At 39.9% G+C, this 27,945-nt stretch overlaps 1 protein-coding gene across 5 annotated transcripts; it reads right to left on the bottom strand.

Moving 5' to 3' along the window:
* Positions 1 to 344: 344 nt before the first annotated feature.
* On the bottom strand, positions 345 to 27,944 carry SPPL2A (signal peptide peptidase like 2A). 5 transcript variants are annotated; one of them, XM_074880116.1, is made up of 17 exons: positions 27,430 to 27,944; positions 23,074 to 23,193; positions 22,285 to 22,467; positions 21,357 to 21,446; positions 17,928 to 18,061; positions 15,655 to 15,806; positions 12,864 to 12,960; positions 11,443 to 11,544; positions 10,652 to 10,733; positions 10,268 to 10,342; positions 9,524 to 9,580; positions 9,313 to 9,366; positions 8,789 to 8,888; positions 7,870 to 7,947; positions 7,378 to 7,538; positions 5,939 to 6,044; positions 345 to 670 (listed from the first exon to the last, which is right to left on the bottom strand). In XM_074880116.1, exons 1-16 carry the CDS (start codon positions 27,481 to 27,483, stop codon positions 5,976 to 5,978), a joined length of 1,608 nt encoding a protein of 535 aa, XP_074736217.1. In that variant the 5' UTR covers positions 27,484 to 27,944; the 3' UTR covers positions 345 to 670; positions 5,939 to 5,975. The 5 variants fall into 5 exon arrangements, with proteins under 5 accessions (XP_074736217.1, XP_074736218.1, XP_074736220.1 ...); XM_074880117.1 differs by lacking the exon at positions 5,939 to 6,044 and adding an exon at positions 5,250 to 5,283 and having other exon boundaries at positions 27,430 to 27,941; XM_074880119.1 differs by lacking the exons at positions 5,939 to 6,044; positions 9,313 to 9,366 and adding an exon at positions 5,250 to 5,283 and having other exon boundaries at positions 27,430 to 27,939.
* Between the last annotated feature and the right edge of the window lies 1 nt (position 27,945).

Consider the following 27,945-nt stretch of genomic DNA (forward strand, 5'->3'; position numbering starts at 1 on the left):
ATAAGCCACTGATACCACGGGGTGGGGGGGAAGAGCTCACAACCCCAAGCTAAATTTGCCCTGTATCTACTTTATGGCTTACAATGTACATAGACTAATGTACACACTGCTTATTCAATTACTTGTAGTAATGGAACTATAGTTCAATTTTTTAGTTGCTATAGTTACATTACTATCAATCTTTGCATTCAAAATCCTGAAAGAAATCCTATGGAGGGTACTATATTTCTTTTTTTAAATGAAACTTCAGTAGTCTTAATCAAAATTAAGAAAACATTTCATGCAAACTGATATGGGCAAGCAACTTTTATAAAAATATACTGTATAGAAACACATTTGGAAAATTGCATAGAAAACATCCTTTTATTTAAATCGAAATAAGGCACGGTTTTACTAGCTAGGGTTTGGCTGTAAAAATGCAAGTCTATTTTGATTACTTTTATGTTATTAACAATATTTTCCATAAAAATATAGGTGCGGGAGTAAAAAACCCTTTTACACAGAGTAGGAAATACTCTACTGTAAATGTTCACCAAATTTACTGTAATTCATTTGTAGAAACTTTGAATACTATTTTAAATCAGGATCCTACATGTTATTGTCCTCCAGGCTGTTCACTGGCTGTTGCTGTGCTTTCTTCATTTCCTGTATAATCTAGGTGTTCCATCATCTAAACGTAAAAAGAAAAAAAAGAAGAGATGTCTCTTTATAAAGAAATACTGTGTTCCCCCCATTGGTCCAAAGCATTTGTTAGCTAAGAGAAATATAATTAAACATGTGTTAGAGTGCATTTTAGCAGCATACAGATAGTAAGTCCTCTACAGATCAGAAAAGTATTCAAGCCAAATAGTCAGAGCTCTCTCAGCTAATGCTTTTCACTACCAAAACATTCTCCGACCAACGATCCAGGTCCTCTACAAGAAATTAAACTGATGAGTCAAAAGTGTCTCAATTATGAAATACAAAGAACAAAATAAAACAACTGGGGTTAAGCAAATTTTTCAAAGACATGGTTTGCAGAACTGGAAATAGACCCTAGGATCCTACTTAACATTTACAGGTAGCAAGCAATAGCTTGAACAGAAAAGACTAGCTTTCTCTTTTCACGATTGTAAAGACTAGCTATATTACAGTTCGTAAAAACTACTACACGGCAACGTTTCTTTGTAAATTTTCCTTTTATTTTAAAAAGGATAAAGGAAATGGTATTGCAAAGTCCTGCAACAGAAGAGAACCTAAACCAGATTGTTATATAGACTGATTATACTTTGCAATTAATGTAACTGATTAGTTCATCTGATAACACAAGACAACAAGCGTTGTACTTTTCCTGACTAAAAAGCAGCCTGTTTCCCTATCCACCGCTGTATTGCTAGAGGGCAATGAAGGCTTTGGTTTCCTCCCTGGGACAAGGCATGGAATATATTACAGAGGTGATACACACATTTGTTAGCATGACAAACTGAGACCCATCCGTTTGAGGGGTTCAGAATTAAGCGTAATTAACAGGCCAAGGATTGGGCAGTTCTGATAGCTGACCACCAGAGACAGAGATGCAGAAGTAGCAGAACTAATGCTGAAAACCAGAATGTGTCAAGGAATTCATATGCCCAGCATGACAGGATTATTAGGACAAGGGCATAACGCTTTCAGCACCAAAAGGTAGAAAACCCTACATACGTTCTTCCATGGTGGCATATCCTGCCTAGTAGTAAAAGGCTCCTTGTCTTTCTGTAAAACAGCTGCTCACCACATGGGTTCTAAACTGGGCAGATTTGCATGGGATGAGGACACGATTGCTTTCTTGTCTTACTAGCACCCACTGGAGGATCCTTGGCAAGACAAAGCCAGGCTCTGACACTGTTGTGTCATATGCACTTTAGTGTGGTCTAACTCTATATATAGGGCAAAGAGAGTAGCTCCACTGACTTCTCTCTTCTTCTCTAGCCATGACCCACCTCTGTGCCATACCTTCTTTGATGCCAACACAATTGTTTCATTGCAAGGTATGCAAACATACCTTATGAAAAGCCAGTTTGCTTAAACAAGCTGTTTCCCAATCCAGATGCACCAACATCCTGAGCAGTAAATTGAAATGACAGTTCTAAGGCAGAGAGAAGTCACTGGGACTTAGGTAAGGCTTAGGAGAGCCTAGTGACTACAGTATCAATCTGACTAAAACCAGAAAAGGTCTTTCACATCCCTCCCTTCTTGTGTCAGAATTAAGGCAGGCACTAGTCTTGGCAGTGCACCTAAGAACTGAGTTATAGCAGTAGCACACACAGTCCAGCAGTGAATACCAAGCTCCTGTGCTAATGACAACCTTGCATTCACTTCAGTGTATCTAGAACTTTCCCCTGGCACTGTGACCAAAAAACCCACATCAAAAGTCACCCAAAGCAAAACACTCCCTACAATTACAGAAGTCAGACTGTCATTGTGAATGAGGATTGAAGGATTTGTTTCCAGGAAAAAACAACAATAAAGCCCCCACAGTACCACATTACATCAAGTAATGCCATGTATCTTCCTTTACCCTAGGGAGGATCATCTAACAGCTGGCATAGAGAAGGTAGTTCTGGTAAGCATTTTCATAAAATGCTTCCCTATTAAATTGACAAGATGCTTCCAGAAGGAAGAGTTAACAAACACTATTGGCAACAATTCAGTGTATCCCAGTCAAAGGTAAGGTAAGTACCTATGACAAGGTAAGTAGCACAAAATGCACTTATGCTGGAGATACCACCTGTATTTAAATTTTAGAGTCTCTGCTTAATATATCAGATTTTTAAGTTAACTTTAAAACCACAATGGTTAGTAGAGCATAAAAGGTGTTTGGGTTTTTTTGACATACACAGATGTTACAAGGCTACCCCCCAAAAAAAACCCCAGCCACCCCATTTCTAATCTCTCCACCATATTGAAGAAGGATAGCCCACAACTTGAAGTCAGGGACAACAGATGCCTTTCTAAAAGTCTGATTGCATTAAGCAGCTTCTTCCACAAATGCATCCCAGTTGTAGGTTCTCTCAGGACAACCCCTTCCTCGAAGCCTCAGCAGAAGCTGCAGGAATCTTTACAACCACCAGCAGCAAGATGAAGGCACCATGCTAAAATCCTGGACAAAATTGTTTCAAGCTTCAAAAGAGCCAAAGCAATCAGATCGTACATTGTGGAGATCTGATGAACATTTTTAAAATGGAAGAGATTCAGAAGCTTTTCTTCCACATATGAATTCCAGACAGTTTTTAAGAGGGGGGGGTGTGTCAAGATCAGTTAAACATAAACATATTTTAGTTACAAAGCTATCTCCTAACATGGTGAACTATTAAAAACCAAAAAAAAACAACCAACCCCCCAAAAAAACCACACACAGAGCCAAACTAGAAATGGCAATAAACTCCTGCCTGTAAAAGAGGACATAGTACCTGTGCACACACTTGCCTGCAAGAGTCACTCTGATGATGTTGCATTCACATAACTTCTTAATTTACTGCTATCATGAATTTGCAAGTATCTAAAAATGTTTTAAATTACAGTACTAAACAGCAGGTGCCTGCTGTGTAATATGCCAATGACAAATCTGTTGATTTATTATTTCGAAGAGAGATAAGAAAGCTTGCTAAACACTTCAAGTTGACAAGGTCTAAAAAGTTGCAAGACTATTCTGTCTAGAAGACTTCAAAGTTGCATTAGTCCACTAGAGTTTTCGTGATGTTACTAAAATGATCTCCTAGATTGTACTGATACAAAAAGCAAATAGCATTTTTAAATTAAATCAGTAACTGGGAAGTAAGTATCAAATTAGTTTATCATGCAGGCATACATGAGGAATAGAAGCAATCCAGGAAACCTAGAAAAACATTTATTACACACTTCACAGCAGCAATACTGCCCATTTGGTGGTAGGAAAGTAGGTACATGACTCTCCCAAGAAATCCCTGTGCTTCAGTGAATAGTTAAAATGTTTTTCTGTGCAGCAATTCATTACAGCTCAAGACTACTCCATAAAAAAAGCCACACACAGCATAACTAGAATTTAAGCCTGCATCATTATGCAGAAACAGAAATGCTTGCAGCTATGAATCATGGGACCTCAGAGCTATCTTAGGGAGTCAAGTATTTCCCATATGTATAAAGAAGAAACTGAAAAATTGATTTTAACAATCCTGTCCAAGAACTTGAGTGCACACAGCAGAACAGAAGAATTTTAAGTTATAAAAATACAGTCTGGCCATCTGATTTTAATTTGCACTCAAGTCCTCCCACTTCCTAACCTCTTCTTGGGTTTGTAGCTAATTTATTATTAAGGCTTTTTAATAAGACTTAAATTGTTAAAGTACTATTTATTAGTAGAAATTAGCTAATGAGAAAAGTACTTTTTAGTTCAGAATTTAAGACACATTCAGGCAGAGTTCACCATCCCAATTGTCTTCAGTGTATAGGGCAGACAAGCTACGCTTTATAAATAGATGTATAATGCTAGACTGCCAACTATAATTCAAGACTGTATTTAAATGCTTAAATTCTGCGAGGAGTTGAAATTTGAAAGCTTGCACTGCTCTCTCCATGCTGTGCTTGAGACAGCAGACAGCTGAAATACTATCAGTGTTAGCAGTCATGAGCTATACCCTCATCTCTGCAGTCTAGAAGCTGTATAGCAGCAAGTCCACAAAAGCTGGTCTGAATCCTTGCTCCCTATCCCACCGCAAGCACTGCAGATAGTACGGGATAAAATACACTGTTGAGTAGTAAGATGATAGAGGGACTGTAGACATGATTATTAAAGGCAAATTATAATGCTGAACATTAAACAGAGACCATAAAAATTGTTGTTTAGCACTAACCAGGTTTTGATGTCAATGCAGTGGCACAGAAAAATTAGGTGAAGGACTTCCATATAGGGAACAGTAGAGGAACTAACACCAATTCTAAATATTTGAGGAAACTCCCAGGGATTTGGGAGATTATAGAGAGCCATACAAAGCCTGCCTTCAGGCTTAGGAATCATAGATCTATTGGTACTTAAGTTTTCCTGTATTCCTTTAAAGAAAGAAAAAAATCCCCCTAAGCATAAAAATAGCTTTATAGCTTGTCTTCACTTCTACCCTCTTCCACTGAATTACTCAGAAAAATTAAAAAGAAGATAGACGGAAAAAAGAACAAAAAGAAGCAGCAGAGGGGAAAAAAGAAAAAAGAAACGATAAGATAATTAATAAAGTTGCATTAAAAGAAGGCCATAATCACACCTTGTAGCAAAGGCGTCCTGGAGGAGTCCGATACCTAAATAAAATTCATTTCATTATTAAAATCATATACAACAAAAATCAGAAAAACCCCAAACTCAAAAAAGCTAACTAATGGACTATAAACAAACAGCAGCATTCATGAAGTTTAGTCACCTTATAGACTGTACATGCTCTTGTACCCCTATTCTTAAGATGCTTTGCTCTGACAAGTCTGTAAGATTTCTCTGTTCCGATGAGGACAAAGCAAAGCTCTACAGAAGTCTGGTCACCCTTGTCAATGGGGTAGCTCTGCTCCAGTCCAAATTACCATTGTTGTAGCAAAAAATAGTCTTCTGTTAACTTTCTGTATCTTTCTTCCTCAGAATGAGCACTGAAAGCTGGAGATTTCAACCCTGGGGTCGTGAGGGTTTGATTGTTTCTAAGTTCAGTAAGGACAGTTCAAAATACAGCTTTATGTGAGGAGGACAACATATGAGAAAGATCAACACTGCAGCATTCTGAGACAGCAACCTGCATAACACCCGCCGGAAAAAAATTAATATAGAAGAAGTTCTTCAGAAAGTTATAGAAAAATAGGAGTTAGTAAAGTTACACAGAGGTGTTCAATCACAGACAAGTCTAACTCAAGGGTGGTGGAGTGGGGGTGGAAATCAACATTTTAAATTGTGCCAGAAATGAAGTCATCTGACCTCAAAACAAGCTGAAGTTCAGAGCAGTTTTAATCCTTCAAGAAACCAGTTGAAAGGACATGAAATAACTACTATGGCAACATAATTCTTCCAAGTATGAGTTTTGCTATGAGAAGCACAAGAAATTTTTGTCACTAAAAGAGAGTTGCCAGATTTACTTAGGCCAATCTTACTCAGGACTCAAGTGAGGAAAATAAATTGCAAAGCTTCTTCCCCCCAACAGACCCAGTTACTGGGCTTCATATATGCGACACTGCCTATGTTAGAATAGCAGTCACCAATTTATATACAAATGCACAGTAAGCCAAATTCATTCTGACCTACAGGGAAACATTTCTACTCACTGGACCTGTGAAAGAAGAAGAGTTGTTTTTGTAGACAAAAAGACAGGATAGCTAGTTATAGCTGAAGATGTCCTGAGTAATTTCATACCTAGCCAGCCTCCAGCTGAAGCAGGTGTAGAGTATTAGTTAGATCAATAAAAGGTAGCATTTAGCTGATAACACTGTAGGAGCTGCGTCTGTGCAGTTTTACATTTACAAGAATTACCACCACCTCGACTTCCATTGTTCCCCTTAAACCTTGCCTCCTTTCCACCATCAACTTCATGTTACCCACCTCCCACTGCAACAGACTATCCGTTCTCTGAGCTGAGTTCAACACAGTCTAGATACACGTCATAGTTTCTGAATTCAAACAATACTGGACTTTAGGTCTTAAAGTTTAGCATAATCTTAAGACTGGTCTATCTTATGATAAATGCCAGCTCACAAGGGCTACTGGCACACTCGGTTACTGCAGCAAGTCAAACCAGGGGGAACACACACGTCAACAGGCAGAGGCAGACAGCTGGTGGGATTTTAAGGACAGCAATTCCTGGATAGTGCTAGAGATAACCGAAGGGGAAATGCAGAATACCCAAGGCACACAGTGTGTGCTGTGAGAGACAAGTTACATAACCACCCAGCTATTTTGTTGCTGAATGCTCCATGTAATCCTGATGACACAGGACACCAGTGATGCATGGAAAAATTTCTAAAATTCTAGTTGATCACCAACTTTTTTGAACTGGCTCTTAATACAGGACTAGTGCAGATTGGAATCTGCATGCTTAGTTCAGTGACTCACGTTATACCACATCAAGGGATAGCTGAGGAATGTTAAAACATTAAAAAACATTTCAAAGAAAATAAAAGAGAACAAATTACTTTTTTCCACGAGCACTGAACCAGCTATTTCATCTCCTTTAAGATTTGTTCTGCCATGTCAACTACTAGACTAAGATATTCTAAGAGTAAAGACTCGTTTTCCTTATTAGTTCCAGAAGATAACATGAAGACTAGCGAAAATTGGATTGTGGGCGATATATTACCAAGTACTTAGAGAGAAGCATATACTCAAAGGAATTAACAACAAAATACTCAAGGCATCCAGCCTACCTGGTAACTGCTTCCTTTCCAAAACTTCTTCATCTCTTTGCGCCTCCAAGCGACAAGCGAGCTAGTAATGAGTGTACATGGTACAAGATAGAGAAGCGCAGGTTGTCCCATCTTCATTAATGCCAAAACAATGAAAGTCAGCACCATGCCAATGGCATAAGCTATAAAAAGATATTTATACATGCACAATCAAGAACAGGTGAATTTTTAAATTAAGTCACTCATTTAGTAAGCCTTTTTTTTTTTTTAAAGTAATATCTTCCTTGTTCATATAACTGAAGAGGAACATTAGGTTGCTCTGTATTTGCAGTCTTTCTCAAAGCAACTGACTACCATAAAGAATACTCACCTTAAATATGGCCAGGCACATTAAAAAGAGATTATAAAGAGCATCTTGACAACATTGAACCTTTACCTGAAGAAAACCATCTAGTTCTGTCATTTAAAAAAAGCTTGCATGAAGATTAATATTTCTGAAATATCACGATTTACCTATTGTACAGGAAATGTAGTATACAGAAGAGGAACTTGTTTGAACATCAAATCTTCGACAATAGGCAACCAGAAGCCCTTGAAGAAAAAAAAAAAAAAGAGATTAATATTTAGCCATTTTTTTTTTTCTCCCCAATCCTCCAAATCAAAGCAGCACAGAAAGAATTTATAGTAAGACTTCCCATTACTGTATGTTATCTTTTTCTCTTTTATGGAAGCTAAGAACCAGTTTAAGAAACCCTACAGTAAGTCTTGAAAATCAAAACCATAATGGAAATATGAGCCAAGTGAGACTGGTATTAAAGGTTTTGTTTTTTTAAGCAAGCTGATTACATTATGCTATTTTCCATTTTCTAATACAGAATAGTAACAACGTAGTTTTAAAACTTTTCTTCAATAGGATTTTAACGCTCGCTCTTAACAATCAACAGTTTTGCCTGCACGCGGTTCACGAGATGGTACTTTGTGCCTGACTTAATTAATTTGCTCAAGACTCCAACCACGGCAAAATTCAGCTCTCTGAGAAAGATGGAAAAACTTGATAATACATTTTCCGTTACCTCACCTCTAATTAGGTAGTCTAGGATATAAAAATACTATGAAGTCACAGAATACTTGCTTTCTGTGAGATTTCAATGAGATTTAATTAATACTGACAACTAGATTTATCTGTGGGACTCGTATTTACACAATACAGTGCAATACAAAAGCAAAAAGCCTTCCCTATTTAAGTGTTCTGTAATATACTAAGCTTTCTTATATTGTGGCTTTTGTTGTATTCTGCACTGACAGATCAAGGCAAACTGCTGCATGTGATTTAGTAGTTAACTTTGTAGAATAAACTCTAATATAAGTCAGCTGAGAATCAAACCCAAAAATATTTAATCATAAGTTAAAATTGCCAAAAACATTTGCTCACCTGGGACAATAATGTCTCCAAAACCCAACAATGAAAATGGCATGTCACACAGTGTCGATGCAGAGTATTCAAGTCTAGGCACTCTAATAACCACAGGTAACTGTAAAACAGTATTTCAGAAGCCCACATAAATCTAATCTAAAGCATCCTGGTGTTTTGGATTTTTTTTGTTTGCTTAAATTAATAAACAGTTTTATATTAATTTATTGTTAATGCAGAACTTCAAAATAGGTAGAACCTGAAGTAAAAACCAGAAACCAATACACAGAGTGGATAAAGCTTAAGTCAACAGCTAAGATGGAATTTCAGATTTACAAATAATATACACACACCAAAAAAAAAGTTAAAACAACATTTAACCGTACAATGGGAATAACAAGTCTGGATTATTAACCTAACTCTAGAATATTGATCAATGATATCCAGGCCCTGAAGAGAAATTTGGACAGTCAGGTTTTCCCCAAAAGAATAGTCTTTTCAGAGGGAATCATTTAAAAATCCAGTATCTGAAATACAATCCTTACTTTCTCATGGGGAGCTGAGCGTTCAGTAGGGACTTCCACCAAGTTTCCATCATTCTAGGATCAAACCCAAGTCAACAGGTATTTAATACTTAAAAGAAAATAGCAGAAGCTGGCTATATTTTGTGAGAAAGTTATGCCGAAAAGCACACTATGAATTAGCTACGCAGTGTCAGTATTTTTATGTTGCACATATTAAAACAACTGTTCATACCTTTTCACTGTTTCCAAAAGGACCAGCTGCAACTTCAACCATTATACTTGCCCCATTCTGAAATTAAGGTTATTTTTCAAAAGTTAGTGGTTTAATATACCAAAACATTCATACATTTACAAAAACTGCTTGTACCTTATCTTACAATTCAGTATCGAAAAGAATGCTCTAGTATCGTACAGTATTATACAGTATTGTTTTGCATTAAAAACATGTAGTCCAGCCTAAAATAACTACTTAAAAAAACCCCAAACAACAAATCCACTAGATGTAGCCGGAAGTTTAGATAAAAACGTGTCAGCTGTTTCTGCCACGAGCTTTCTGCTTCAAAATAAAAGAAGGTACGCTTGCATACAGGTCATATTAAACTGCAAATGAGCACCGCAGAAAGTACTAGAGCATGTTCCGATACACAGGTGTTAAAAGCAAAAGGAAGAAAACTGGAGGACAGTAATTTCTCATCATCACGCTGTCACACAATTGGGGACAGCTTACTTTTGGCCACGTGATTGCTGAAAACTCAGCCATTTAACAACATTTATGGCACCTACACAAGCATTATGCTCCATGGCCTATACAAGATGAAAATTCAGGCCACTGATGTCTTAAATGAGGAAAAAGAAAAAGCAAGTCAGCATTTCTGAATCAAGAATACTGACAACACTAATCTGTTTGACAAAAATACTGCCCCAATGACCAAACAACATTTTTGTTTTTACTTTAAAGGTAAATTCACAGACATACCTTTGTGATAAATGGTGTTATGAAGACAAAAAACACATCATATAGAAGGAGAAGGCCTAGAAGTATCACACAGGACTGGCAAAAAAAGAAGAAAATATTACTGTAGGTTTTCAAGGACTGCATAGCTAGATTCTGGTACCATTACTGTACCACCGTGGGGTTTTTTTAAAACAAAAAAAAAAACCACACACCAAAACAAGAACTCCCACCCCCCATGTTTTTATTCTGGCATAACATTTAGAACAGGATTAATTTCTTGCAATAATTATTAAAAATGGTAAAGATTTTTTTTAATATATATTTGAGTGTTGAAAACCTACTTCCTGACACTAAACTTACAGATTCATGGCATCAGGATACTTTAAGGTAAGCAACTCACAGTACCTTAAAGTTGGGCATTTTCAGTGTTTTAATAAAGTTTAGGCAGAAAGCAACTCCCAAAATATCTTGCAAAATCCAAGCCCACCTAAAAATAAAAACACATTTTTACACTATGTTCAAACTACTGCTGGAATCTAAGTTCAATAATGATTTTAGATTTTGCTGGAAATAGCAAGATTGCAAAATGAATTGGGAAACAAGAAATTAGTTTTTAGACAGTATTCCTACCAAAATCACAAAACTACTAGTTTCAAGATGGTCAATTTACACTAGCCTCTGAACATAACTGGGTAACTGTTCTTTGTAAGCGTACTAGAGAGATGAATTGAACAGAGCCCATAACAAGGCCTTGGTGTTCACTTGTATGACTGCTCGCTTGATAGGAAGCCCTACCTAACATCTGGAGCCAGATGTTACTGAGGATTGTACTATAACATTTGTGTATTTGTGGTCCTGTGCTTCCACTGGACCACAGGAAGCATAGGTCCTATGGTCCCTATGCTATTCTTGCACTTTTTTTTTTTTTTTCTACTGTGGCAATCATTAGCAAATCAAGCTAGTTCTTCCTCTTCTTCATATTTTTTTCTAACTTCAAATTACCACACAGTTCATTTGTATAGCTTTGTTCTCCATTATTCCCATGCTTGTTAAGCTTCATAAATACTTTCATGACTTATTTTAAATCAGCACTGGAGTTTAGAAGGATGCTATGCTCCAGGATTAGTTAATATGATGGGAAGTTCATTAGTGACATTTATTCATATTACTCTTTTAAGTCAGAATGCATCACTTACCTATCTTCATTTCGAAACACTGCCCAGACAACAGCTGCTGCTATGCAGAATACAGCAAGAAAAATAAGCCTCACTTCAATGTTTTTGTTGCAACATGCAATCCTAAAAGAAAATAATTAAATTTTAAAAGTAAGCCTGCAACAGCCAAAACACATGCCTGTGCTATCATGGGTCCTTAAGATGACAAGGAGTTCTCATCCTGAGAGCTTCTCCTTTGCCCATTTGTTCTGTCCAGACTCAAGTGGCATTATTCTTGCAACTGCAGTACCAGTCTTTCTCTGGGCTGCATTAAAATATACCCACAGACAGCAAGCCAAGTTGGGTTTTGACGGCCAGTCCTCATTTTAGCAAACACATCCAGGGAAGGCATCAAGCAGAGAAATTTATTTAATCCATTTCTGTCATGTAACAATTATGCCAATGGAATTATGTCAGCAAGGGACAGTGATGTAATAATTCCAGAAAGGGGTGGTGTTGGGGAAGAATCAATTTTAGGACACGCAATACAAGATTAAAAATGGAATAACTGTGTACTGCAAAATTGTGAGCCAATATCTGTTTCCACTGCCTGCTCAATTTTCTGGAACAGTTCTTGAACTGATATTAACTGACAGAACTAATGCCTGTCCTGCAGCTTACACAAAACCTGTTGTCTTTTCTACCTGATCTCTACCTTTGACGGGCTACTGGATCACCTGGCACTAATGTCATGTACTAAGTAACATGCAAACATAATCTTAGGCTTCCGAGCTTATAAGCATTGTTCTTATGGGGAAAAGAACCGTTTGTTGCATTAAATATTAGGGGTTTTTCTAAAAGTGAAAATACAGGGGAGATAAACAGGGACATTCCCATACTCACTACCTCCAGGATATTTAACTCAGAGTAGTAAGAAGAGACTATCTCTACACTGATAACACACTACCCGAGTTAGGACTGTAACCACTAACTTCTACCACAGAAGACACAAGCAAGGTGTTGCCTTTGCAAGAAAAAGTTAAAACTTGGTCTGTCACAGGTTGCTAATAGCATAGTACTTGCTCAAAACGGGATCAAATGTGCAGGATTCCCCCCTTACAGAGTCCCTTGATGAACAAAGTGAGCATACCCTCCAGGCAATCACAATTTCATAAAACTGAGCTCAGAGGGCCAAGCAGAGCCTTTCAAGTTTATTTGAAAGCGTTGCTATAATCACAGGTAATGCAGCAAATCTCCCACAAAACTATTTTAACTGTTGATTATGCTATGGATACCTTTATTAAAGGAGCTTATAATTTTCTTTTTTAACAATCCCACACACTAACCCAAACAGGAAACAATTTGTCAAACTGTTCTCATATTTTGACACTACATTGAGTGGCAACCAGAAAATAACCAAAAGAAACCTTACATTTATTAATAATTGAAAAGGTGTACAATACCTGCACTGCCCAAATGGTATTTCTCCTATTAAAGCTGCAAGACAGTTGTATAGACTCATCGCAGATGCCAAGCAGAAGACTGATATTATAACATACACTGAATAGAAAGAAGATGAGAATCAGTGACAAAATACAATAGAAAAAAAACAGGAAGCAGGAATCAAACACAACAATACACATCTGATATAAACTGTTAACAGTTATAGGACTGCTCAATACAGTCTCTGGAGACTATAGTCAGCTGATTACAGAAAGTGCTGAATTCTGAGTGTCTCTGCCATGGCAAGAGTTCTCATCAAGCAAAGACCTAAGTTGTGAAATTTTTGAATTCAAAAGCTTTTTGTTATTTTACATTTAAATTTTTCCTCCCTTTAAGAAGAAACATGTCATATGTTACTGCTTTCACATACTTTTATTTGATTATGACTAAAACCAAAGTGCTATTTTACAACTATCAGCCTTCTTAATTTCTGATACTCCTCACTTCAAATTTTCCCTTTAATCACTTTGCTTATGCATAAAAATTTCAGCATCCCCAAGATCTGACTGATGATTTAGGTGGCATTTTAAGATACTAAATATCCCACCCCTTCCAAAAATTTCTATGTAGTCAGGAACCACCTGGTTAGAAAAAACCCTGTATTCCATGTTCTAACTTATAGTATATTGTGTATTCTAAGTTATCATAAACACCCTGAAATGTGGACAAACAATAAAACTAGTTGTTTGCTAGTTGGGGTTTGGTTTGGGTTTTTTTCGGTAGTGAAGGTCTGGCTAGAAAGCAATTCTGATACCTATAAGGAAATTATCGAAAAAAACCAGGCAAGAAAGGTGGATTTTATAGTTGTAACCAAGAACATGCGCCATTATGATCCGTTAAGCCCCCAACAGGCAAAACAAGAAGTTTTGCACAACAGGTTCCTCTGAAGTCAGTAAGAAATCAGCTGCTTAGGGAATCTCAAATTTTGAGGCAACAATGCAGAACAAATAATGCCTGAATACTTACAAAAAGAGATACAGAGAACTCCATCACAGAGCCCAGCTTTGCAACTGGCTTTGTGCTGACTGCTTGTTTTTAATTAAATATATTTTTCCCTGAGACAGCATGTCATACCATGATAACAGCTTCTTTACCTTCAAGAAATTTCATATGAGACTCCTGATTGTTTGTAATTCATGCATTCTCCCAGCACCATGTAACTGGGTTTTGAAGCACCTTCACCCTGACTTGAAGAGGTCAGTCTGAACATATATCAGTCTCTATGTCACAGAATCATCTAGGTTGGAAAAGACCTTGAAGATCATCTAGTCCAACCATTAACCTCACACTGACAGTTCCCAGCTACACCAGATCCCTCAGCACTATGTCAAACCGACTGTTAAACACCTCCAGGGATGGGGACTCCACCACTGCCCTGGGCAGCCCATTCCAACACCCAACAACCCCTTCTGGAAAGAAATGCTTCCTAATATCCAGTCTAAACCTTCCCTGGTGCAGCTTGAGGCCATTCCCTCTTGTCCTGTCGCTTGTGACTTCATTAAAGAGACCCATCCCCAGCTCTCTGCACCCTCCTTTCAGGTAGTTGTAGAGGGCAATGAGGTCCCACCTCAGCCTCCTCTTCTCCAGACTAAACACCCCCAGTTCCCTCAGCCACTCCTCGTACGACATGTGCTCCAGACCTTGCACCAGCTTTGTTGCCCTTCTCTGGACACGCTCAAGCAATTCAATGCAGAGCCTCCCTACCCTCGAGCAGATCAACACTCCCACCCAACTTGGTGTCATCTGCAAACTTACTGAGGGTGCACTCGATCCCCTCATCCAGATCATCAATAAAGATGTTAAACAGGAGTGGCCCCAAAACCGAGCCCTGGGGGACACCACTCATGACCAGCCGCCAACCAGATTTAACTCCGTTCACCCCAACTCTTTGGGCCCGGCCATCCAAACACAGATGATGCTGTGATTTCTAAATCTCATCTGAAACATCTCGGAGTAAACTGGACATTTTTAACCTAAACCTTTTCATCACATTAAAAAGTTCATCAGTCTTTTAGTGGGTCAAGTTCAGCAGAGGTAGCATTGCCCATAGTCAAGATACCAAAAACTAAACAAAATCAGAAGTCAGGATGATGCAGTTTATTTTGCAGAAGCAGCAGGTTAACATAACAAATTCTGGGAAGGAGTGAATTTAGGAGGCTTTCAGAATGAAAGTTACATTGTTCGTACTAAAAGGTGTCATTTAAAACAGCGTACATTTTCTGGTTGCATGGTTTGAGGGCAGGGGAAAAAAAAAGTCAACGAAAAGTTTGGAAACTATATTTTAGTGGAATTGCATAATTTGAGAACTTCATTATTGCTAGTATGCTTGAGTTTATTTCATTATGGTAATACCATTTCACCTGGTACTTTTAATTAGGGCACTGCAACAACAAACTCAATGTCAACGTAGCAATACAAATACAAAAAGCTTTCACTCTAAACACTACTAAGTTGTCACTGCCATCCTCCCAAGAACATCGACATACATCATATACTTTTTTTACTAGTTGCTAGTCACCTCTCCTCTATGTTACTTCATGCAGAATAAGCACTGTCAAGGCAGCCTTTGTAAGAGAGAAGAAAGCTTCTCTCTAAGTAGCAGCTACATCTTTTCAACCCTCAACTCGTACATAGGGAGACAATCAAAAAAATTACATTAACTTCTTTTAGAAATCTAGCTTTTCAGACTTAAGACAGCTAATAAGATCATGATGAAAAGTAAGTCAAATGAGATTATCCATTGTTTCTTACCTAACCATTTGTAGAAGAAATAAAGTAAGACCAGCATGACACAACAGATGACAACGAACAAGATAACTGTTACAGGGGTGAAAGTAACGTTTTCTTCCTTCTTCCGTCTTGTTTCTCTCTCCCCAGGACTTGTTATTGCTTTCAAATTCTCACTGTATTAAGAAAATGACAAATACATTTACCTCAGATGAGAGATTATGAAAACATTTTACTATGACCAGAACTGTTGGTTATAAAACATTTAAACTGACAGCATTTCAGTCTAATACTTCATATCATTATTAGACTTAAAAATACAGAAAAATGGTAAGTTTATTGTTTGAGTTTCTCTCCATTTTTTAGTGGAGACATACACTTCTAACCTAGCATAGATCATGAGGAAAAGATTCTTAACTGCCCTCCTCTCCAGTTGCGTGGTGATTGCCAACTTTAAGGAGTATCCCCAACCAAAACCCTGATCCATGTGAGGAAAAGTAGTCTGATATCAAAGCTCTTAAACTCCTTTTCAGGATGCACGCACTCAACTCTATTAGCACATCACTTCCGACTACAAAATTTCTCGGGCTAAGTGTAGTCAATCTGATAAATATGATAAATCAAAATCATGGGTATTACACACTGTTTTAAAACCTCAACTACAGACATTAAGTGTCTGCAAAACCCATTCATGTTAGAATGAAGCTAGCTAAGTACTAGTTCTTTTACCCTTACACCTCCTAATTAGAGAGTAAGTGAAGGAGAGGGGGTGTAATTGGGGATTTTCACTGGGAGTAAGATTTCTGTGCATACATACTCCATATTTATACCTCACCATGCAAAATAAGGAGACTTAAATTGTTGTGTTTGTTCTTTGAGCAGATAGCCCTACCACTCTTTACTACAGACGCTAGTGTGACTTGCCCATCAGATAGCATGTTCCTGACGAATCCCAGGACCTACCTACAAAATGCTGAATTCAGCACTGAAACAGCTACCTTCAAAAGAGAAAAACCCACAGGAGTAAGGCACTTTGTTAGATGAATCACCTTCTCAGAGGACATGCTTTGAATAAGCAGCTTTAAAAAAAAAGCTCACCCTAGATTTATGAAAGTGCATTTAACGAGTTTAGTGTAATTACATCTAGGTATTTTTCAACATGGGAGACAGCATCACACTTTGTTATTTTAGCATTCAGTGCAGCCACCACACCCTATAGCACTGCAGGGTGAAGAAGCATAATGAGATCCAACCTTTAAAAAAAGAAACACACAGCCCCCCCCTCTTACTTCTTTCATCTCTTTAAAGTCACTAGATTTGCATAACTAGTGGGAAAGAGGAAGCTGTTATCATCACATACAATCCACTCCCTGTTGTTCTGGGGAGCAAAACACTAGGCCACCACTGAGAATGGGATGCCCTAGGTAGCAATGCACACTGGCCCATTCAGCATATGCAGACATCTAAGAAATACTGCAGAATAACACCATGCTCTGAAAGGCCAGTTATATCCAGCTTAATCCCAGACTAAAAACAGTTTGGTGCATCAAGCACGCTTCACTTCACTACCCAAAGCTGCACACCCCTCAAGCACAGTGTAGGAACCCTACAACCCCTTGCTTCCCTGTATTTGCCACATTCTACACTTCCTCCCCTTCACTGCACAGGGACTGCTGCTGCCTCCTTGCCCCTGCCTAGCCCTAGAGCTGCTGTCGCCCCAGCTCTGTTGCTCCACCAGATAACACACAAAGCTGAAGCAGGTAAGCCTGGTCAGACTTACTGTCTGGAGCCACCCAGACACAACTGAACTGCATTCCCCAGTGCTCCTAGTGACAAGTGCGGTGCAGAGACATCCCAGAGGTGCTGCACAGCCAGCTGGGATCAAGCAGTTGTACTGATCCCCGTCAATGCAGACACTACATACAACTACATATGTACCTCTTGGATCACTGATTTTAAAGGTGTTGTTAAAATATCTACTTTCTATCATGGATACTGGAGTATAAGGTACCCTAGTTACTGAGTAATTGGTAATTTGTCAAAACGTTAACTCATTCCTTCTCCCAAGAGCTGCATGATCCCTCAGGGACTTTTAGAATCAAGGTTCCTCAAAGACCTACGGTGATTTTTCAAAGGTTGCAGTGCTCAAGCATTTAATGGAAAAGCTGCTAATTGCACCTAGATCTTCTAATTTTTCAACTATCAACCTAAGAGAACATAATTTCTCACTGACCAGTGACAGTTTTCACAAAATTTATAGTCCATGTAATTTAAGCAGTTCCGTTTATCAAACTTACAGTTCTGCTACTCCGCTCCAGTAGCCTCCTAGTGCCACTGTAAACACAGCAATTAGGAAGATGACAACCATACTGCAATCAAACACTGGCAAAGGTGGTGAATACAGAGTCACATTAACTTCATTTCCAAGTGTCTGAAAAATAACACACAAAGTTTGTTCATAAGGACAACAAATTATATTGCTTATTTTCCAGCAAGATACACATCATGGTTTCCTGCTCTTAACCTACACAGTGCTGAGAGAAAGTTTGCAACTTGCTGCACAAGACATCCCATATATTTGCCTTGGTCATTGTAAAGAAGCAATGCTTTCTATGCTACTTTTCAGGATGGTCAAGTTTGAAAACAACCATATTACTACTGCTGTGGAAACATACGGATACCACAAGACAAAAAGGTACAACTTTGCTTTCTTTCAACACTTCTGCGAAGTTGTGCCTCTAGCCCAAATGCTTTTCATCCCCCAAATACACCAAGTACTATCAAAGACATCTGCTCTTAGGAAAGCACATCCGAGTCAATCAACTTGAAATACAAACTCACAGGTCCACTGAGATATCAGCAGAGGTCTACCTCTAGCTCTTGAAACCACAAAACTCACAGTTCAGATGCAGGCACAATGCTTCAGACAGGACACAGTAAAAACTCAAGGTGGCAGAAAGTTATTTACCAACAGCTTTACACAAACATGACTTGAGATTAATTCAAAAGAAAGCAATTTCACACCACTTAAAAAAGTTAAGACCAAAGTAAAAAAAAAAAAAATCAGCTGAAGGACACTGAAGAAGATGGGAGGGAATGCAGACATAACTGATACAGAATTATACAAAAATCTTGAAAGCAAAACCAAGATGCTTCCATTTGACTGAAAGGTGAGACTTCAGAAACAAGGAAAGCATGATAATTTGACAGGAAATGGAAGGTGGTAGGGAAGAAAGGTTTGCTGTTGTAGTCAAAGTAAGCCAAGGCATCTAAAGGAATCCTGCAGTGAAAATATACTTCAGAAATGCAGCAGAAAAACAGACTTGTTAACAGCCTGCATGTGGGATAAAAGCAGGAGAGGAGATGAACGCGCCAGGCAGGTTTGGCTACAGGAAGATCAAACTGGCAGTGCAGAATGGGAAGCTGAGTAGTGTAGTGAAATACACTGGCCATATGTGAAGAAAGCTGATTCATTTCAGCATCTGAATTATCTAATTACAGTTATTAACCTTACTGCAGGCTAAGGAAGTCAGAATCATTCCCTTCCCTGAAGTTATGGAAGTTCAGAAAACATGAAAGAAAATTTAATCCTAGTGAAACACTGCAGTACTACAAAGTGGAACATAACATTAGATAAAAGCAAAAAACCCTACTCAAATTACAGCATCCTGTATGTAAAAAAAACCCAAGTAAAGAAAAACAGACACAAAAAAGTGCCAAAAAAGCCCAAGAAACCTAAAGGCTTGTACATTTTTCATATTCGATTCCAACATGTCTTGATCCAGTTTTTCCTTTAAGTTTCATAAATCTTATAAAAGTATAATGCACATTAGTATCTAGAGTGATTGCTTCCTTTTGTTCTGGTCTTCACTAAAATCTTGCAAAGTCTCAGCTTCCACCACAGGGAGCACTAGAATCAAACACATGGCATCAGATAACTCCCCTGCAAGAGAGCTGTCCACTTACTAAAAGGTTTGTAATGCTCTGATATTGGTATCAAGACTCATACTGTATCTGACTCGCATGGTGAAAGCTAACAGAGATTAAGTCTTCTAAGTAGAAAGAATGGTTATACAAACTAGCTACCCTCAGACTGGTGCCGTCTCTCTCTTCTAAATAAAAGGAGAAAGTTGGAAGCCTTGAAAAGACTTGAAACAGAAATACAACTGTAATAGGAAGAGTACAATGGCTGCCAGCTTCTAAGCAGCACATATCATTCAAAACAACAGCTGCCAGCGACATGACAGAAGGCTTTGGCAAAAACTACATCAGAACTAGGAAAGGATCACTTGTAGTTTAGGTTGTGATCCTCACTACTTTTATGAGGGCAGCCACATTATACGACAAAACCAAATTCTTTGATTCAACAGCAGTATGAGACATCATCTGTCACACTAATACACCAGCAAAGTTACGTTGGTGAATTACTAAAGCTATACAGAAGGGATTCTACATGACACCACCTCAAGCAGCACTAGGTGATATAGTGGTGCAGAGAAAGATTCAGAACAAATTAGGATCTAGCCTTACCCTAATTCCCTTTCCTGTTAGTAGGGCACACCTTAAAGCCACTCATCTAAGCAAACAACACTTGTCTTACTTGGGCAAACAAATTTGAAGACAGAGGACAACCCAAATCAAAACACAGTATTCATCAAGACTATGGCAGACTGAGGACAGTCACCACAAACCTTCAGTCATGTCAATACTCGGCAAGAACCAATCTTTAATGGGAACAGACAGTAAACAACCAAAGTCCTATACATCTAGGCATGGTTTCAGTTTGCATACTTACCTAAGACAACCTCCCATGGCAGCTCTGAAGATTAAGAGCAGAAATGGTGAAGTGAGCTTGCAAATTCAATCCAAGAAGCTAAGACTACGCAGGTTAGCGCTAGCCTCTGCTATTCACAGAAAAACATGTGCAGTGCAACTCCTGCCGAGCAAAGCTATTTAACACTAAATAAAAAAACCCAAAACAACAACAAAACAACAGAAAAAGCAACACCAAAGAAAAGATACTGTTTTCTTTAAAACCCTCTGCAATATTCTGTATCCTAATGAAGGAAAACAAACTCCAAATACCCCCAAAACAAAACTCCCCTGCTTAAAGTGTAGGAGATTACCACAACTGCCACATTTTAATGACACACACTTGGCATCTCACTATGAACTCAGCAGCAGAAACTCAAACTATACTGCCCAACTGCTCTGTAACAGATGCTGTCATGCTATATAAAGAGAGCGTTCATCATCTGGCAAGGACAAAAAACCCCTCACATCTTCCTCAAGGTCCAACCTAATGTACTGCTCGCCTGAAGGGTATCACGCCAGTAGATACAAGCTCAACTGTTCTAGCTTCTGTGCTAAAGGAACAGCCCTCCCGGGCTGTAGTTCTTGACGTATGTCAGACATCCACAACTATATACAAGTCTACTGGAAGGCTGCTTATCTTGTTCAGCAGGAAGACTTCCAAGACTACTCTCCCTCCAGGTAGGCATTATGTTTCCCATCCTTAATGTTCTAATTAATCATTCTCTCAAATTAACCTGAATTAGGAAGACTAGCACTTCCACGACTTAATATCCATCCTCTTCAGTGAAACTGAAAGCAGTATCTATGCACATTCAAATCAGGTAGACATCCATATCTGACCTAAAATTATTTTATTTGTTCAAAACCGTAAGTTTATGCAAACTATAACATGCTGAAGTTATATTACTTACCAGCTGCATATCTACTATGTCATTATATCTTATAAGAGCAACTGGAAGAGTCACATCTTCAAAATCAGTCTTGTTATCTGAAAGAGTAGGCTAAAAGAGAAAGTGCCAGTGATAAGTCTGTTGACTCTATTTCCAAAGCAGGTTAGATCCCTAAAAGCACATTATCCTTTAAGTGTCAGTGTATTCGTAGGGGGGGAAAAAAGAAAAAAAAAACACAACAAAGAACAGCACTCGTTCATCACCTTTTACAAAAGGTTAATGAAGACAGATGTACTTAAATCAAAACAGGTGATACTACCAACACATCTGGATTCACAAAGTTCTTGTGCTTTTATAGTATTACAATGGATAATCAAAACTCATTTTTATTCTCTATGCTTTTAAAACAAGATTAACTTTCATTATAATCACACAAATTAATAAATTGGAAATATTTGTACACGCGTTGCAGCTGCAACAGAGAACAAAAAAGCAGATATATCTGTAAAGATACCTCAAAACATCTTTTTTTATTTCGAATTTTGGATTACATCTTCCTAGCTTATTTTTGTCATATGTATCTAAAACAATATTGTCTAAGATTACAGGGAGTTCAGAGAACACTAAAATTGGGGAATGATAAAGACAAGTATTTGCATTCAGAAACATGATTAAAGATACCAGGAACAGATTAAAAATACAATTCAGCTGATGATATTTTTAGATGATATAACAAAGTGTGGCACAGAGCTAACTCGGGATGACCCTCTCAGTCTCAGGAACAGCAGTAGCGCCAGCAGAACTCTCTGTGGGGAATCATGCTGGAATCCCACACGTTGCCAGGGTCCTCTGCTGTTGGGGTTTCTCTCTGCTCACCCTACACAACACTGCAGACCAAACAGATAAGACACTATTTCACTACGGAAGAAAACTGTATTTTGTAACTTACCAGCCTAGATTTACTGGCAATCAACAGCATTTTAGCACCCAAACTTTGTGCAATTCTTGCTTTCTCCAAAAAAGTGCAGTTTCCTCCCATCACTGCGACTGCTTTGTCCTTCATTACGTCAGAAGGAACTTCAGAAGAACTGCAGAGTACCGTAGAAGTCAGGTTTTCCAGAGTCCTGAAAGTCTGCAGACAGAAGAGGGAAAAAGGAACATGATGAAAGAAGGAAATTTCATACAGCAAACTAATCTAGAAGACTGCATTACTGTGCTCCCTAATTTGAGGTTTGCCAGAAAGAGGTGTAACAGAAAGGAATTAATAATTCAGGAATATAAAATCAGAGCAGCAGTTTCTGCAGCCTGCAATACTGAGGGACATTTGAGCAGCGTATAGCTGAAATATCTGTCTGTTTCTAAACGCAATTTCACAGCAGTTATTGCTCTAATTTAAACATAAGAAACTCATCATATAGGAAAAATCACTGCTTGTAATGCTGGGGAATCCAGTGCACAGCCTGTGGTATTTCCAGGCTTCAAATTCCAACAGAGGACTAACAGATACAACATAACCAGAGTTCTGAAGTATAAAACAACTGGCAAGCCTGATAACATATTACCTATTACAAAAGAATTTTTTAAAAAAATAAATAATTCTACCCCTATTTCATGACCCAAAAAGGTAAATATTCAATGTAGTGTCTATTTAATTCAAAATTTTGAAGACCATTCATAGCTGACCCAAATTCATATTGCGTTCTAGTTTTCTTAGGGACTATGATTATAAACTACTTACAGCATTGTCCAGGCTCTTTGGAAGAGATATCCAACTAGAATTGTAAATGATGCAGTAATCCTTTGTTACTGGAGGTATACCACTTCCAGAAGCGTGCAGGATCCCCTCATCCGCAGTTACCTGCAACAAACCAGGGTGTTCTGAATTAAACAAAGTTCAGAGTATCAGTATACAGACATTCTTCTAAAAAGCTGTTAGGAAGAAAAAAAGCTGTTAGGAGAAAAGGAATATATTCAACTAATTATTTTATATAATGATTGATTCCATTAGAGGTAGCTTGAGAGAAGGATAGAAAACTAGTAACAATCTAGTCACCATATAATGCTGCTTATCCTCATTTCAAATACAATGGATTTGTTACATGTACAGTTCATGTCACCAAACAGAATACCATTAAGAAACCCAGACAAATTATTTCAGATTCTGTATTCTGTACTTCCCCAAAAGTGTAAAATTTTACATAGAAAGACATTTTAAAAGTACAGAAAAGTGGATTAAAGTCTTTCTCTCCTTGCAGACTCTAGAATTTCGCCCGCTAATAAAGGTATTATATGGCAATTCCGAGAGATCTCGAGGTGCTGGAGCAAGTGCAGAGGAGGGCAACGAAGCTGGTGAAGGGCCTGGAGAAAAAAAATCCCATGAGGAGCGATTGAAGGAGCTAGGACTGTTTAGTTTGAGGAAGAGAAGGCTGAGGAGACCTCAATGTCCTGAAAGGCCATTGTAGAGAGGTTGGTGCTGATCTCACAGGTAATTAGCAATAGAACAAGAGGGAATGGCTTTAAACTGCAACAGGGGAGGTTCAGACTGGACATTAGGAAAAAATTTTTCACAGAAAGGGAGGTCAGACAGTGGAATAGGCTGCCCAGGGAGGGGGTGGAGTCACCATCCCTGGGTGTGTTTAACATCATTTGGATGAGATGTTGGGGGATACGGTGCAGGGGAGAACTTTGTAGAGTAGGGCTGGTGGTTGGACTCGATGATCCCAAGGGTCTTTTCCAACCTGAATGATTCTGTGATATTTTTTATCAAACAATTGTAAACACAAAGAGATCAACCAGTGTACTTTAAGTATTTGTGTAATTAAGAAATATTGGTGTCTCTTAAGATTATTCTGAGTCCCTCAGATGATTTCTGTTATTTACTAACACATATGAATTTTAAAACTTCTGATAATTTTAGGGATACATACTTCTCCTCAAGCATTAATATACTAGTAAAGGTCAGGCATCTAAGTGGATAAATGAACAGACTAAGGATGAGATGTAGCTACAGCTGCAAAGTAGTGAAAACAAATAAGCATCATTTGTATCTCAAAGAAGCATCACCTTAAGAAAACTGGAAGATGATCTCATTTCAACTGTTTTTCTTGAGAGAGAAACTGACCTCAATATCAGGAAGTATCAATAGATTTTTTTAAAAAAAAATTAAGTCCTATTGTAAAGTCCAGGTTTGTTTGAAAGAACACCGAGATATTAAGCTAGAAGTAGGCACTGGTAAGGGGAGAAACCCCAAATATTTGTCAGATATACAATGCTAATCATTAACAGTGCTATACAGGCATTTCTCCTCAGACTGGTGTACCAGTATTTTGTGGCAAGTGAGAACTAGAGAGAAAAGAAAAGCATGTGACAATATTGTTTCAGAGGTTTATGTCTGCCTGGTTTGAATAGCAAAAAACCTTCTTCAGAAGAATCCATTATATTGGCCATAGCGAATGAACATCTGCTGGGAGAACTGTGTCAAAGGGCCTGAGCACATTAACTGTTTAACATGGAACAGTTCTTCAGCTGTCAGCTAAATAAGTTGTTCCATGATTTATGATCAGCACAAAAATTATGAAGCTTCCCTCTTAAGTGCAGTCACCTAAAAGTACAAACTAATGGCAAATTAAAAGCAATAAAGACTTCCAGCAGGTGCAAACCCCAGATGTCTTCATCCATTAAAAGCTCTTTCTGCTTCACAAAGCAGAATACTAAGTGTTTTCTGGGTTCGAGGAAATCAAGTGTTAATGCTACACAAGCGTAAGTCTACCTAGAAGGAGTGATTACTTGCTTATTTGACACACATGTTTTGTTGGCCAGCTTCCCTTCTCTGGTGATGAATCAGGGAACACAATTCTTGCTCACGAGGCGGGGGGGAGAGAGAGGGAGGACCAGAGCATGACATGTACCCTCACATATTCATTGCTGAGCTCTAAAGCCAGCATTTAGAAGTTCAAAATGCAAAGAAACACTACATGCTACACCTCACTTGCAACAGGATTTCAGTGGGGATGTTCCATCCAGCTGAACTTTTATTGTTTTCTAATTACTTCAGTATCTTTCTTTCACAGCAGACAAGGCCTACTAGTTTGGGTACGTGGCCTTGCAGTCAGTTGTGCTGCTGAATAGTACAAAACAAATCTTACTCTCAGCATACATGCAAAGTAAAAATCTGTTACTGAGCACATTTTCAGTCTTGTTACTTAAGTAGAAGACTAAGAGTGTGTCCACAAAACTGCTCCTGAAAAGATTAACCTGCTTCCACAGGCTGACTTACTCCAGCATAAAAATGTTCCCATGAGGAGCAGAGTTGTGACAGCTGTCCTTACCTAAAGGGGCATCATCATCTTTCAGTTCAGGTACACACAATTCCCAACCTCACCTTCAATTCCTCGCCTTCAAGCAAATTTATTCCTATTTTTGACAAGTGGTTCCCTCTTCATATTTCCTTCCTTTACTACCTTTAAACTTTTCTTGTGTAATTCCTTATCTTTGGTAGAGAAGTCTCATACTGTCTCTTAATTTTTCCTAACTTGTCCCTGTCACTGCAGGGATATAAACTTGGGCCAACTGTTGAGCTTTGGAGTGCATTGGTAACCCCACCATGTAGAATACTGGAAGTTATATGAACCAGTGGACACCGAGACCAAACCAAGCCTATATTTACAATATCCATCACAGTTAGTGATTAGGCAAGATGTACAAGAAACTCAAAGGTACAGAACTGGGAGAAGGAGAAGGTATTTTGTATGTAGCAAGTAACAGCATTAACCTCACAGAAATGTGAAAAGGTAGGAAAAAACTAGCCATAAACAGAACAAGCATCACTTCACAGTTCTGTCAGCAGCCCTGTGACACACACAAACTGTCCCTCCTTCCCTCCCTCGGGGCACGCTCAGGGAGCAGCAGTGGTCCTTCCCGAGCACTGACTCCCCATGCTGATAGTCTCAGGATGCTGTTCTTGAGGCTGAATGACCCGGTCTAATGCTCACCACTGCTACAACTGCATTTGCAGAGCAAAGGAAGAGGCAGGACGCAGAGCCTGGACTCTTACACGAGGGCAGGAGAAGCCCCTTCCCTTGTCATCAGCAGCAAACCACTGGGTTAAGGAGCAAAGCCACTCTTTAGAAAACCCCAACACAACCAACGACAGCCAGCAAAGGAGCACTTCGTAGAGACACAAGCTACTTCACCCGAAGGCATTCCCAAGGCATTAACAAACTGTGCTGTGCATATACTCTTGAACATATCCAGTGGTGACTTCCTGCACAGGAACGTATTCTACATCCTGCCTTACCAAAACAAGATAAAAATTATGCTAAGAACAAGCAAGCAAACAAACAAACCCCAACACCAAAAGAGCACCATTTAATGCACATAGGTGCTTCGTGCTGTGTAAGTGGATTACAGAGCTTTCTGGCTTCCCCATTTCACTACCCCACGAGGCAGAAAGCAACCTGCCAGATTTCCATAGCAATATACACCTGTGTGCAGACAGAAGCTGCAAAGATGTCCCAGAGAGGAACCAAAACAGCACTTGATGAACAAGCCAAAAGCCGGGACACATACACACACCACGAGCTTCCCCAGCACCCTCATTTAAATACCTCTAGCAACACCCCAGCGTTTCTCTACACAGGCACCCGGGAGATGTCTTACACTGACCCACCAACGCGTTTCTCTCCCCGGGCACAGGAGAGAGGGCAGGGGCTCGGGGGAGGCGGGGGCGAACCGAGGGGCCTTGCCCGGGAGTCCCGAAACCACCCCGGGACACACTTCAGAGCCAAACGGCCGCTGAGGCGCTTGGAGGCGGGGGCACACACACACCAGCCCGGCCGGACGAGAGCTACGCGGGCCATGCCCGCGGCGGTCGGGGCCCTGCGGGGAACGGCTCCAAGGGGATAAGGCGGACAGAGGAAGCCCCTCGGCCGGCGGAGGAGGGGGCAGCGACGGGCGGCCCGGTCGGCCTCGCCGCCACCCGCGGCCCCGCCGCCACCCCGCACTCGGCCGGGCCGCCCCAAGCGGCGCGGCCCAGGCCGGGCCCCGGGAGCCGGGCCCCGGCGCCTCCCGCGGCGAGGGCAGCGCAGCCCCTTACCGGCGGGAGCAGCAGGCCCCACAGCGCGGCCCACAGCAGCCCGGCGGCCCTCATCTTCCTCAGCCGCCGCCACCTGCTCGGGGAAGGGCCTCGGCCGGGCTCGGGCTCCCCACGCCCGCCGCGGCGCCTTTCACCGCCGCCGGCTCCCGGAGAGGCGCCACTTCCTCTTCCGTCCGCCGCGGCGAGGGGGGCGGCTGCTCCTGCTCCTGCTGCCGCGGACACCGAGACCCCTCCCTTCGCCCCCGCCGCGGGGACGCCCGGTCCCGGCCGTAGGGCCGCGGTCCCGGCGAGGGGTGCCCCGTCCTGCGGCCGGGCCCAGCCAGGGAGGCGACCGGCTATCGGACGGGCCACGCGTGTCCGGGCTGACGCTGGGGCTGTCCCTTGCCGCCCCCCTTCCCCCGCCCGTTTGTATTTGCCTTGGTTTTTTTCGCTGCGGGTTTCTGGGTGGGTGTCAGCTTGTCGGGCTTTCCACCTGACAGCTCCAAGGTGCGCGGGTTTTAGGTACTTGATGCTGCC

Source organism: Strix uralensis, chromosome 11, assembly GCF_047716275.1.
Source record: "Strix uralensis isolate ZFMK-TIS-50842 chromosome 11, bStrUra1, whole genome shotgun sequence".
NCBI lineage: Eukaryota > Metazoa > Chordata > Aves > Strigiformes > Strigidae > Strix > Strix uralensis.